A 14,832-nucleotide genomic window follows, 5' to 3' on the forward strand; every position below is an offset into this window, starting at 1 on the left:
CCAAGGTCCTCCTTGGAAATGCTACCGTAGTTTACTGTTTTATTTGTTTTGTTCTGTTTTGTTTATGTCTTGTAATAATGTGTATGTGTTAATGTTGTTTAATTAGTTGGTTTTAATTATAATTGATTTAATAATTTTTTAAGGGGGGGAGGGAATTTTGATCTACAATGTATTGTATTTTATCGTTATTAGCCGCCCTGATTGACCTCAAGGGGCGGGATATAAACAAACTTTTATTATTATTATATTCTTATTATGAAGTATCTAAAACATATAAAAACATCCTCACTCCATTCCTACAACAGTCCAAGAATCACCATTTTCTTCTGCAGTCTCTTTAGTCTCATTTTGAGAGGGGCTGCAGAGGAAAATGGGGGTATTTGGGCTTGCTGTGGGCAGTGTGGTCCATGCGGGGGGGGGGGGGGGGTGGGGGAACAATGCCTTCCACACAGTTTCCCATCTCTACTGTATAGGATTCAGGTAGAAGTCTTTGCCAGCCCTGCCATTTGGAAGCTTTCTTTTAAAGAGAATGCTGGGTAACTTCTGCAGGCAACGTTTGTGCTCTGCCACTGAGTTGTGACCCTCTTCCCACTGGAATCATTGGCTGATCAGTGATCTGCAGCAAAACAGACACTCTAACTAAGATCCTGTATCAAGGAGACCAAGCATTACTCATGCCTTCCAAGTCATTTTTGACTTATAATGACCCTATGCTGAATCTATCAAAGGCTTTTCCTGGCAAGAGTCACTCCAAGGAAGTTTGTCACGGCCCTCCTCTGAAGCTGGAAGAAATTGCTGACTTACCTAAGGTCAACCAGTGGGTTTCCATGACTGAGTGGAGAACTGAACTCTTGTCCCCCAGAGTCCTAGTCCAACACTGAAACCACTATGCAATGCTGGCTCTCACAGCTTATCTCACACCACTTCGTTAGTGGTTTGTGATCTGGCTCAATTTACGTGAACCCAATGTGCAAGCATGCACAACTATGCACAAAGGACATGAGAAAGCACACACAAGGCACAACCATGTGCAATGGCATCATATGCCCAGTCCTGCTCACACAATACTGAAATACAGGGGTTCTGCATCAGATAAAAAAGGACAGTAATGTTTGGGGGCCAGAGGGGAGCAAGTGTGACTGCATGAGACCTTTGGCCCCTCCTGAAACTCTCTAAAAACCCTAGACTGCACATTTTTAATGGTAGTGATTTTTCACTTCCAGAAGCACCCACAGTGTCTCAAAACCACTGCAAAACAAAATGGGTTTGCCTCTGGCCTTCATATTCCACCACAAAGGAAAAAGATCTGTCAAATTCAAAACTGGACATGACATAACATCGCTTTTGGTCACACTGGGTATACCAATGTGGTCCACTGGAGGAGAGAGGAATTAAAAATTGCCCATCTACAGTTACCCACCCCTGTCCCTAGGGAACATATGCATGAATATGATACCAGAAGATCTCTGAATCCAGGTGCAATGTGGAGAAAGTAGAAATGGAGATGTTTATGTCCCCTCTTTTTAATACTCGAACCCAGGGTCAGCCAAAGCTGAAAGATGGGAGATTTAGGGCAAATAAGAGGAAGCCATTCTTCACACACAGCACTGAGTAGAACTGTAAAATTCCCTGCTGCAAAATATAGCAATGGCTGATGGATCCAGACATGCTACTCCATACAGCCTAAGCTAGGAAAGGCTGCTATTTACTAAAACAGATCACAGGGAAATTAGCCAATACATAATACCCTAAATCCAGCACACACAGAGAAACTCCCAGACCCAAACAAAACTGGATGCATAGTGGTTTCAAAAGCCTCCGCACACTGTGAAGCACAAATATAAGACCATCTGTTCAAGATGGCGTTTATACTTACTTTGTCAAACACTCCCCCGATTTGCCTCCAGCGATAAACACGCTGAAGTATGTGGCCCATCCCAAAGAGTACAGCTGAACATCAGTCAGCAAAGGCCCAGGCAACCGTCTGTAAATTTCCCATAATGTAGGAACCAGCATCTTGGAACTGAATGACAGTCCGCCTGGTCTATCTAAGCTAGCTTTTTGATTCTGATGTGGCCAGACTCTCAATCAAAGCATCCCCGACAAATGGCCTCTGTTTAAAGACCTCAAAAGAAGGAGACTCCTTCTGGCTTTTAGTCCAAACTAAATGCATACAAGGTGCTGATACTGAGGTGGGAACCAAGAACCATCCATACTAATCCCTTAGAACTGGATGGGCAACTAAGATCTCATGATATAGAGCAGGACATAAATATTTTAAAGAACATCCAGGAGTGACCATATAACACCAATATTGAAGTCACTCCACTGGCCGCTTATTAGTTTTCGGGCACAGTACAAGGTGTTGGTTGACACCTTTAAAGCCTTACATGGCTTGGGGCCAACTTATCTAAGGGCTCATCTACTTCCATATAATCTGCCCTGTACACTCAGGTCCTCTGGGAAGAATTTATTTGCAACCTATAAAGACCAGACTGACTGCAACTTCCCAGAGGACCTTTTCTGCAACCGTTCTCAGTCTATGGAATTGGATGAGATCCGTCAAATTACCAACTTAGACAGCTTCAAGAAAGCTGTCAAGATGGATCTCTTCCGGCAGGCTTTTCCAGAATAAACTACTCGGCCATGTGGTGATTCCCCCACATATATATGATGACTCTGCTACTGTTATTGGTTTTCAATATTTATGTAATTTTAAATCTTATATTGTTTAATCTTTTTTAAGGGGGGGTACTTTGTATATATGGATGTACTATTTTAACTGTTGTAAGCCACTTTGATTATTTTAACAAAAAGTGGGGTATAAATAAAAAGTTTTAATTTTTATTTTATTTATAAAGAAAAGAAAACAATTGCAGAAGGAGCAGAGATCATTTCAACCACTGCACCCTACCAGAGTGGCAATAATGGGTCCAACAAAACAAGAAGTTTTGTTTTTAGTCAATCTTTCATTATTTTTAAGATCAGTGTGAAGGAAGGGTGGAGCATCTCTTTCACCCTCAGAAATGAATTCAGTTCTACTAAAGTTCTTGAGGGAGCACAATCCAGTGATAGCTGAGCCCCAAAATACCAACTGCAGCTGGTGTCTCTTAGTAGGGTGGCGAATCCAGGTGTTAAGGCAGTGGTGGCGAACCTATGGCACAAGTGCCAAAGGTGGCACTCAGAGCCCTTTCTGTGGGCACACATGCTGTCACCTCAGCACAGAGTTTGCCAGAGTTCATCAGCCTCTGCCCCTTGTATCTCATCCCTCCTTAACTGTCATCCTTCAGCCTGTGAGGGAGAGAATAGGCTGGCCCAGCTCCATCAGGGCTAGCATGAAGAAGAAGAGCCCTCCATCTGCCTTGGTCCAGGCCTCAGAAGGAGAGAAGAATGTTGGAGCTCATCCCCTCCCCTCCCACCATTCCCTTCTCCTTTTGTGTCGTGTCTTTTTAGATTGTAAGCCTGAGGGCAGGGAACCGTCTATTATCCCCTCTGTTGTAAGCCGCCCGGATTCCCAGTGATTGGGAGGCATATAAATAATAAATAGTGGGCTTTTGGTTGCTGTTTGGGCACTCGGTCTCTTAAACGTTTGCCATCACTGTGTTAAGGGTTCTTATCCAGGGTTTGACTGCCATCAAGTCGACTTTGAATGAGAGACCTCCCAACCCCTTGGTCATCATCAGCTCTGCTCAGATCTTGCAAACAAGGGCTGTGGCTTCCTTGAACAAATCAATACACAGCTTGGGTTCAGGTTAATCGAAGGACTGTATATGTAATTATGAACCATAGTTTTTGCAGGGTTTTCGGGCTATGTGGCCATGTTTATGAACCCATTAGAGCACTACCCTGGAGCCCTGGTGGTGCAGTGGTTAAATGCCTGTACTGCAGCCATGCACTCAAAACCACAAGGTTGCGAGTTCAAGACCAGCAAAAGAGCCCAAGCTCGACTCAGGCTTGCATCCTTCCGAGGTCGCTAAAATGAGTACGCAGACTGTTGGGGGCAAATTAGCTTACTTGCTGTTCACCGCTATGATCTTTGGAATAGCGGTATATAAATAAAACAAATTATTATTATTATTATTACCATCTTCTAAAGAGGCCTTTCTCTCTGTCCTGTCACCTTCTCAAGCTGATTTGGTGGCTGCTCCCAGGTTCTGGAACTCGCTCCCTAGAGCAGACAGGATGGCCCCATCCCTGCTCTCCTTTCAGAGGGAGGTAAAAACATTTTTGTGTCATCTGGCTTGTTAAAACCGATAAGGGTTGGGCTTCTAAATGCACAGCATTCAGACATCAAAATTGTATATAGTTTTAATGCATTTCAATAATTTTATTGTGTAATGTTTTTAACATGATAAATTGTGTAATTTTAAAAAACTTTATAATCACACCTTTAATAAATAAAATAATAAATAAAATCTTTATTTTTATCCCGCCCTTCCAAAAAGATCAGGGCGGCTTACAAAAGTGCAATGAGTGCACACAAATACAAGTTAAAAACACAAAACACCAATACATCAGTACAACAATAAAACTAAAAGCAGCAATAAAAGCCCCATCGCCCGTCCTCATGGCCACGGAAGAGGAGGGGAGGCCCACAGGATCTTAATCGGGGAATGCCTGCTTAAATAGGAAGGTCTTGAGATCCTTCCTAAATTGGGCCAGGGTGGTAGATGAGCGGAGCTCGGTGGGCAGCGTATTCCAAAGGGCTGGGGCAGCTATAGAAAAGGCCCTTCTAGAAGTAGAAGCTAGCCTGGCCCCAGGCACCTTCAGCAATTGCTGCCCAGATGTTCTGAGGGTGCGAGGCGGATTGTACGGGGAGAGGCGGTCCTTTAGGTATCCTGGGCCCAAGCCATTTAGGGCTTTATAGGTAATAACCAACGCCTTATATTGAGCTCGGAAGCGAACGGGCAGCCAGTGAAGGTCTTTAAGTACAGGTGTTATATGGCTGGTCCTGGATACACCAGTGACCAGCCGGGCTGCCATATTCTGTACCATTTGAAACTTCCGAGTTTGGTATAAGGGTTGCCCCATGTAGAGTACATTGCAGAAGTCCAATCTCGAAGTTACCAGAGCATGTACCACAGTTTCTAGGTCCCTCCGGTCCAGATATGGGCGCAGCTGGCGAATCAGCCGAAGCTGGTAACAAGTGCTCTTGACCGTCGCATTCACCTGAGCAGTCAGATGAAGCGACGAATCAAGAAGCACTCCCAGACTGCGCACGGAGTCCTTCACAGGGAGCGTGACCCCGTTCAGGACAGGTGGAACCACCGCCATTCCTGGACCGGGGGAACCTATCACTAGTACCTCCGTTTTCTCTGGATTCAGTTTGAGTCGGTTTTTCCTCATCCAGTCCATTATTGACTCCAGACAGGCCACGAGAGGAGAGACGCCATCCCCGGTCACTGCATCAGTCGGAGACATAGAGAAAATAATCTGGGTGTCATCAGCGTACTGATAACCCCGCGCCCCATGTCTCCGGATGATCTCTCCCAGCGGTTTCATGTAAATGTTAAATAGCATGGGAGACAGAATGGCTCCTTGAGGGACCCCGGTTTTAAGGGCCCGCTCGCTGGAGCACACGTCTCCCAGCTGCACCATCTGGGACCTCCCAGAGAGGTAGGATCGGAACCACTGGAGCGCAGTGCCCCCGATTCCCACCTCAGCCAGGCGACCCAGAAGGATACCATGGTCTATGGTATCGAAAGCCGCTGAGATGTCCAAGAGCACCAACAGGGACACGCTTCCCCGGTCAGCGCTCAGACGGAGATCATCGACCAAGGCGACCATGGCCGTCTCAACCCCATGACCCGCCCGGAAGCCAGTTTGAAATGGATCCAGATAATCCGTTTCATCCATTGCATTGTTTTTAATTTGTACTGTTTGAAATTTTCCTGGAGTCCCTATATTGGGTGAAAGACAGGAAAAACAAACAAACAAACAAACAAATAGTGTAGTCTTCTTCTTTTCCTAGTACCTTCCAGTTTGCATGTGTGTGTAGGTTGCCTGTCATTTTATGGTGACCCCATGAATTTCACAGGGTTCTCTTTGGCAAGGAATACTCAAAGGTGGTTTTGCCAGTTCCTTCCTGCTGAAATATAGTCTACACCTCCTGGTATTTGTTGGTTGTCTCCCATCCATGTACTATCAAAGGCTGACTCTGCTTAGCTTCCAATATCAGATGGGAATGGGTGTCTTTAGAATATTTAGGCCCAGCATTATTGTCTTTCTCCAATGAGTCATATCATCTCATGTTATATCCAAAGTATATAACAGCCTCAGTTTAGTCATCTTTACTTTCAGTGTGAGCCAACCTCCACTGGCATTAAATAAGGCTTAGGAGAGGCATTTAAATGTTTAGAATGGGAGAAAAAAACATACACAAGCTGGGACGGAATGATGGAACTATCAGGAAGGATATGTGGCTACCTGTGTACTTCAGGAGAACTGGATTTACCTCCTCTCCCCAGTTTATAAACACACCACACATGAAATGGGCTATCGCAAAAGATCCCTGTATTTCTGGCTTTGTTAGGTAATCATATACCCATGCAGGTAACGCAAACAATTATATTCAATAGTAGCAGAGGACTTCCATCCTGTCCATACCAGACTTTTCCCAATCACAGTCTGCACACCATACTTACCATGAGCAACTGCAGCAGCAACACCAGCAGAGGCAGCAGGGATTGGCCCGTCGATGGTTGCTGGCTCGTCGCAGTGCTGTTGGAGAAGTCTCATGCTGGGACATTGGAAGGGGTCTCTCCGGGTACTCTGGCTCTGGGTACTATCAAGAAAGGAAGCAAAATGGAGAAGGTAAGAGAGAGAAGGCACTCAACCAGTTACTGGGGAAGAGCGGAGGACAACTACGAGTACTGCTGTATGTAATGATGCAACTGGACTTAAGCTAAAAGAATGCTCAGCTGCTGGCATGCTATAAGGTGAAAGGAGAGTCTGAAGCTGCACAACACATAGACAACCAAGGAAGCCAAGGGTTCTGAGTCTGCAAGATATGAAGAGGGTTTCTTGCAGGTCCCTCATTCAGAAGTTGAAGCCAACTTGATGGCAATTAACAGGAAAAGTCGGCATGTCAGCAAAACTACACCAAGGTGTAGGGAAGAAACATTTTAAAAAATATATAATTAAATATAATTATAATTAAATTAATTTTTAAACCTGCCTTTAAAAGGTGTCAATGGAATTTCATCATATTTTTCTTCTGACCTGTGAGTGAGTGGATAATCTCAGCCAAGTAGGGATCACATAATTAACAAAATACTCCTGCGAATGAATTTGGCTGTCTTTGTTTGACCTCATGGAGACAAATGGATTGGCAAGCAAAGCCAGCTGCATTCAAAGAAGCTTCCTCTTGTGTCAATCACATGGCTGATTCCACCCAATCAGGGATCATGTATTAAACAGGATGATGTCAAGATGCTACCTGGCCTATTAGATTTAGTTACAGGTTGATGTGCATAGTCAGTGTAGTGTAGTGGTTTGAGTATTGGACTAGGACTCTGGTGAGATCAAGGTCTGAATCCCAGCTCAGCCATGGAAATCCATGGGTGATGATAGCATGTCACACTCTCTCAAGTCTCAGAAGAAGGCAATGTCAGACCCACTCTGAACTAAACTTGCCAGGAAAACACTGCGATAAGTTTGCACTAGGGTCACCATGACCTGAAGGCACACAAAACAACAACAGGCTGATGTCACTTAGGGCAGCACTAAGAATGGTGATCCATGGACTGGTGCCCATCTGTGAGCTGTGATTGCTGGTGTGTAGTACTTTTCCAGGAAAGAAAGAAAGAGTTGTAGTCAATGGACATAAATATGGTGCCAGTCTCTGGCACATTTAGGGGGGAAAACTTTCATCGGCACCCCAAAACTGTAGAATGACCAGTTGGAAGGGGTCTGATAGCTAAACCAGCTGTCAAAATATAGAACACATTTGAAGACCTATCTATCCAGGCAGTTTTTAATCATGAATTTTAAACATGAATTTTATATTTAATGATTGTCCTATGTATTGTAATATAAATATTGCATAGAGATGGAGTTTAATATGTGTATTTTATGTAATGATTGTGTTTTAACTATGTTAAACTCCTTGAGCCATGGGGAGAGACAGATAAGAAATAATAATAATAATAGTAATAATAATAATAGTAATAACAATAATAATAATAAGCATTGCCACAGGTCAACAAGGCCAGTTCAGGAATTGAATTGTTAAATTAGCTTACTCTTCCCACCATCTTGGGATGCAACTAACCAGAGCAAGGGGATAAATCTTAAGAATGGAGTCCCTTTCAGTGCTGCCCAAAATGTTCACCAACACACATAAACACACCATCTTTCTAATGAAGACCTTACTGTAAGACAAGATCAGGAGTTCACCTGTTTCCCCACTTCATAAACAGTCGGCATGAGCAGTTCTCTTCAGCCGTTGTGGACCACTGTGGCTGTCTCGTCTGGCCAAGGGCTGGCCACGTGGCCCGTTGACACCGGCCCTTCCTAGGGCCCCTGAGGCTTATGGGATGGCACCTGTGGAAAGAGAAAGACAACCGCTCTTAGCATCATCCCAACACAGTTCTCTCTTGGTGAGTTCTGAACACCACACACTTAGGAAATCCCATGCTTTGTTTTGTTTTAAACTATAGGTTGGCATCCGGTTGGTGATTCCTAACTATATTAGACCCATGGGGCCAATGGTTGCAGTCAACACATAGGAAAATCCCATAAATTCAGTGGGCCTACTCTAGTCGAGGTGATTTGTTGCTAGTTCGTTCATTCGTTCATTCGTTCATTCATTCATATCTTGCCTTCCTCCCAACACAGGAGCCAAAGTGTATATTAAAACCAGGTTCAGATTAAAAGCAATAGTGATTAAAAAGTTTAAAATAATTAAATAAACTATCGTATTCAAACATTAATCTTAAACAGTATATGTTGCTTTTGAATGTACTACATCCTTGCTTTCCTAGGATAAGCACAGGGCTTACTTCCCTTCCCTTCCTGCTTTACCCTCACAACAGCCCTGAGAGGTAGGTAGTTCAGGCTCAGAATGGCACAAGGTCCCTCAGTTTCCATGCATATCCTATGAGCAGCTGTGACACAATGGGTTCAGCCTACATGCTCATCTGGGACTCTTTCACATTACACAGTTATAGCACTATGATTCCACTTTATCTGCCTTGGCAGCTTCCTATGGAATCCTGCAATTTAAGATTCTTAAGTGGCAAGAAACTCTGAAGAGGAGAATTTTAGACAGATGAGAATCTGTGCAGTTCTGAACTTATTCTACACAAAATAAATGGGCATTGTTTTTTTTAAATGCAGAAAATGAATGGAATGAATACTTATTATGGCGCACAACCAGCACAAAAAGAAAAAGAAAAACAGCGAACGAGCATCAGAATAGTATATGCTCATATACACACAGCATAAGCAACGTATAATTACAACACCAACCTAGAGAATATCCAAAAAGTAAATTGTGTGTGTGTGTGTGTGTATAAAAATACGATACCGGTTCAGAATGTAGATATGGGTAGATAACTATAAACAGACCTATCTCCTGGAGTAAACATTTCAAGGTCATGGTTACAGATTATCCTATTATATTAAAAAGTTATTAAAATATAAAACTTGTACAAATTCCTGTATATTAACATAATCAATCGATTTAAACAAAGTTGCATAGTATAGATTTAGATGATAGGGCAATTATTACATAATCTATCTGCAACAATTATAGCCGTATCGATTACTGCATCTGCTTTAAAAACTTTTTATGACTAGTAATAGCAGCTGCAAAGAATTTAGCAACTGTAAAAGTTATACATTCGCTGCAGTCTGCAAGGAGATAATCAAGATAAAACTTCTCTTGTCTATCTGGACATTGATGGATAATTGGGGTTATATAAGAGGCACGTATTTCAAATGCAGAAAATGGCAATTTCTGTGCAGAAAACCAGCACAGAAACCTGGATTTTCTGCACAGGAAATAACATCACACAGATTTTATTTTATTTTATTTTTTCACAGAAATCTGGGTTTTCTGGACAAGAAACTTGTTTTCTTCCCAGAAATTTGTTTTCTGTGCAAAAGACCACAGGCACTTTTTGTGCGTGGAAGAAGACCCGCAGGATTGACAGTCTTGTAAAACTTTATTTTTTATTACTTTCACTCAGCTAGAAGTAAAACTGGTAAATTTATTGTTCTCACCATCAAGAATGAAATTTACAAGGATTTATAGGTAGGCATTGTAGGTAGACCCCCCTCATTCCAGGGAGAAACTCAAAATCTGAGAGTGGCTTTATGCAGAGTATTTAACAGCAATCCAACTAAGCACATGTGTCTTGAAAATGCTTTTTATCAAGTGTGAACACTTGAGGTGCCCATATATATACACACACACATATACATATACACATACAGTATGTGTGTATATATATATATATATATATATATATATATATATATATATATACACACACACATACACACACACACACACACACACACAGAGAGAGAGAGAGAGAGAGAGAGAGAGAGAGACAAACAGACAGAGCAATGACATAACCACCAAGTAAGGATCTGATAACTTGTAGACGTGAAAATACTATCACAAAGGAGGTCCCATAACTCCTCAGACACAGTGGTTTCAACAGAGTAACTCCAAGGTTGCTCAAGGTGGGAGGGACACCACACAGCTGGACCACTTCATCCTTCTAACATCCAAGCAAGGAAGGCGAGATTGCCAGGGATGTATTCAAGTCTTTTACTCCAACTCTCAAGTCTCTACTTTCAAGTCTCAAGTCAAGTCTCAAGTCCTCACAAGCTACTTTTAAGTCAAGTCTCAAGTTTGGGAGCCAATTTTTCATAGAAAAAAAAAAAAGGAGGCAGGGCACGTTTCTTGGAGGGGAACAGCAAATGCATTAAGCAATGGGCTTGAGGTTTACTTAACAGTCTGTTCCTGCTGCACATCAGAAGAACCCTCTAAACCTTTTCAAAAGCTATAGTTTTTTTATGGGTATTTTGGGCTATGTGGTCATGTTCTGGAAGAGTTTATTCCTGATGTTTTGCCAGCATCTGAAGATACCAGCCACAGATGCTGGCAAAACATCAGGAATAAACTCTTCCAGAACATGGCCACACAGCCCGAAAAACCCACAAAAAACTATGGATGCTGGCTGTGAAAGCCTTTGACTTCACTTTTCAAAAGCTTTAGAAGGACCCTTCCACCTCAAGCTTGATGCCTAATGAATTTGCTGTTCCCCTCCGAGAAATGCATCCCACATTCTGTAGGTGGATATTGCCCCATTTGCTTAAGAAGGTGAATTACACCAGCCAGTTGATCACTAGGAATATGCAAGTCATAAGTTGAGTCAAGCCAGTGCATCATTTATGCAAATTCGAGTAACTGAAATTACTTGTCCGAGTCAATCAACTTGAGTCTACATCACTGCAGACTGCTTTACTAACTAATGGCTTCCATGCTTTGTGGTGGCGAACTCATTCCATGTTGCAGTGTAGAATTTAAAGGAGCTATGCAAGGTGCTGAAAAATTCACCACTGTGGACAAGTGTAATGTTTTGAGTAAAACCCAGAACAGATTCAACATTCTACTGACAGGTCAACTACCAGCTGCCACTGGTCAACAATATTAAACCATGGCTGAGTCTCCCCAGTTTCTTCCTAGCCATGAGTCCAGTGTTCCCCAATATACAACTCATTGCAGTAAGTGGAGTGAGGACCAGCTACTTGTTTCTATTAAAACCAAAAGCTATGAAGACTGAAGGATCATGGGACTTGTGGTCCCAACAAGTAACATTTCTCAGGCGTGGGACAGACTGCCTGAAAAGGGCAGCTTGCCGGCAACCTAATTTCCTCTGGAGGTAAGCCACAGCCATCAAACCGTGTGGCTTCCCTCTGCAGGAAAAAGAACCAAGAAAAAACAGTTTCTTTTTGCACTGAAGTTGGAACGTAATGAGCGTGCCACTGGCGCACCCGTTACATAAGCGCTGTGTGGCAATGTGCAGTTGCCGTGTAGTGCTTACGTAACAATGGCAGTGTTAGAGTTAGGGACCGTGCGGTTGCCGTGCGGTCCCTAGCTTTAAAATTGGCGCCAGCACGGCGCTTTTGCGCTGTCTGTACCATGCCTCAGTTCTGCTCAGGATTCACAACTGTGTCATGCAGCTTGACGTAAGGGAGGTCACTTCCAACCATAAGAAAGGACAGATGGAATTCCAGGACACACGTTTTGCATAAGGATGGATTCCAGTTGATCTTTCATTACATAACACTGGCTTTCAGCTATTAACTGCATGTCAAATGATACTCATATTGCTTTTTATATTTGCTGAAGAAGAAGCAAACTGTGCATCAAGTGGAGCCAGGGGCAACTATGGCACTCTGGAGTGTACAGTGGGCCCTCAGTATCTACAGATATTTCAAACATGGATTCAAGCATCCACAGCTTGAAAATATTTCAAAAATTTATAAAAGCTCAAAAGTTCTCAGCCTAACCAAGAAGGGGATCACCCAGAACAATGAAACTTATATGTTATTCCACATATTTAACCTGAAGTTCAGTTTGTTTCTTCTTTCTTTCACCCCTCCAAAACAAATTCTGATGTCTGGTCACGGAAATACTGCTTTGCTGATGCTATCACCTCCGAATCATTCAAAAATTTCCTTCCTTTCAAACCGTTTTTAATGTTTAGAAACAGGAACTAGCCAGATGGAGATTAAGAGGTGATATGATAGCCCTGTTTAGGTATTTGAAAGGGTGTCACACTGAGGATGGAGCAAGTTTGTTTTCTGCTGCTCCAGAGACTAGAACATGGAATAATGGATGCAAGCTACAGGAACAGAGATTCCACCTAAACATTAGGAGGAACTTCCTGACAGTAAGGGCTGTTCGACAGTGGAACACACTCCTTTCTCAGAGAGCGGTGGAATCTCCTTCCTTGGAAGTCTTTAAACAGAGGCTGGATGGCCATCTGTCGGGATGCTTTGAATGAGAGCTCCTGCATGGCAGGGGGTTGGACTGGATGGCCCTTGTGGTCTCTTCCATCTCTATGATTCTATGGTTCTAAAATCTGGTGAGTAGGGTGTGTGGTCTAATATGCACTCAAACCCTAAATTCTTCAAAACAGCCATTATCTTGCCAATCATATATACAGGTGCATTGCCCTGCAAAAAGAGAACACCTTTCTGCATCTTCCCTCACTTGTTTTCCTTCAATGCTTCTTTTAGTTTGCACAGCAAGTTAGAATAGTATTCTCCATTAACTGTTTGGCTCTTCTGAAGACAGACAGCCATCAAAACACCTTCCTTATCCCAAAAGACAGTGACCATCACCTTTCCTGCTGACCTGCGAGCCTTGAATTTCTTTGGCCATGGAGAACCTGAGTGCCCCCACTGCAAGGACTTTTGTTTGGTCTTTGGATAGTGATGTAACCATATTTTATCATCAGTGACGAGTCATTCCAAAAAACATTATCACTACACCATTCAAAATGCTGCAAAATCAACTTAGAGGCAGCCACTCAATTTCATTTTCAGATAGCATTCAAACATTTCGACACCCACTTGGCTGACAATGTTTGCATAGCCAAAACGCAATGTATTCCAGGGATAATCTCTAGTATCTCAGTAATTGCTTTGAGATTTGCTGATCTGCCAAAAATTAGTTATGAACATGCTCAACCATTTCTGGAGCTGACATTGTTGAAAGTCTCCCAGACAAAGACATACAGAGTTTTAAAGGTCAGAACGAGAACTTTGAATTGTGCCCAGGAACAGACCCTTAGACAATGAAACTGTTTGAAATCATATAACCAGCCCCCGGTTGGCAGTCTAGATAGTGCATTTTGTACCAGCTGAATGAATGAATCAGTCAATCAATCAATACCGGCAGCTAGTGGCTACAATGTCAGTAAGGTGGCAGATCTGTGCTGGGTGTTAGTCTGATCTTTAAAGGAGTTAAATCCCAGAGCAGGACTGAAACTCAGAGCAAATTTACCATTCTCACCAACAAATGGACAGCAGATCCCAAGCCACTTTCAGGTGCTTTTTCCCAGGCAAAAAAGAGCCTCAAGAGTGATTGTCCATCTGGCAATTCCCCTGTCTTTTCCATCCAAAGGAGGCACGTTTTGATGAAAAAGACTATGGAAATCCACAAAAAAGGCAAACCAATGAAGAAGTGAGTGGCAGAAATGAAACAGCTGGGTGTAAAGAAAGAGGAGCGAATAATCAAGAGGCAGACATAAGTCTGCTGACTGAGGCTGGTTATAGGGAAAATATTATTCCCTTGCTGAAACAGCTTTGTTGGCTACCAGTTTCTTTCCAGGCACAATTCAAAGTGATGCTTACGACCTATAAAAACCAATATAACATTGGTCCAGACTATCTGAAAGGCTGCGTCTTTAGATGCTATATGCATCAGTCTGTGATGCATATAGCATAGCTATGTTGCAGAAACATAATATTAGAACACCCCAAAAACAGGTTGAAAACCACCTCTTGTAAAACGTTTTCTGCGATGGCCCCTAGACTTTGGAACAACTTACCAGAAGAGATCCGCCTTATACCTTCTTTGGAAGCGTTCAAGAGGGCATTGAAGATGGATCTCTTCCGGTGGGCCTATCCAACGGATCTCCTCTAATCTGATTTTGAACATCTGAATATGATGACTCGATTCTTACGACTGTGAGAAATACTGTAACAACTCTTCCCCTTTGCATTTTTGATTGATGTATTTTGTATGTATTTTATGATGTTTTTACTGTTGTAATCCTGCTTCAATCTGAAGGGAGAAGCGGG

At 42.7% G+C, this 14,832-nt stretch overlaps 1 protein-coding gene across 3 annotated transcripts in view; it reads right to left on the reverse strand.

The window, feature by feature from the left end:
* RGS19 (regulator of G protein signaling 19) overlaps nt 1–14,832 on the reverse strand; it is a 75,562-nt gene that overhangs the window by 9,674 nt on the left and 51,056 nt on the right. For all 3 annotated transcript variants that reach the window (XM_042461336.1, XM_042461335.1, XM_042461337.1), the window contains exons 2-3: nt 8,398–8,544; nt 6,645–6,784 (exon numbers count right to left, since the gene is read on the reverse strand). In XM_042461336.1, coding sequence (XP_042317270.1) covers nt 6,645–6,784; nt 8,398–8,427 — 170 coding nt within the window. In that variant the 5' untranslated portion in view covers nt 8,428–8,544. The remainder of the gene's footprint in view (nt 1–6,644; nt 6,785–8,397; nt 8,545–14,832) is intronic.

Source organism: Sceloporus undulatus, chromosome 4 (genome assembly GCF_019175285.1).
Source record: "Sceloporus undulatus isolate JIND9_A2432 ecotype Alabama chromosome 4, SceUnd_v1.1, whole genome shotgun sequence".
NCBI classification, from domain to species: Eukaryota; Metazoa; Chordata; class Lepidosauria; order Squamata; family Phrynosomatidae; genus Sceloporus; species Sceloporus undulatus.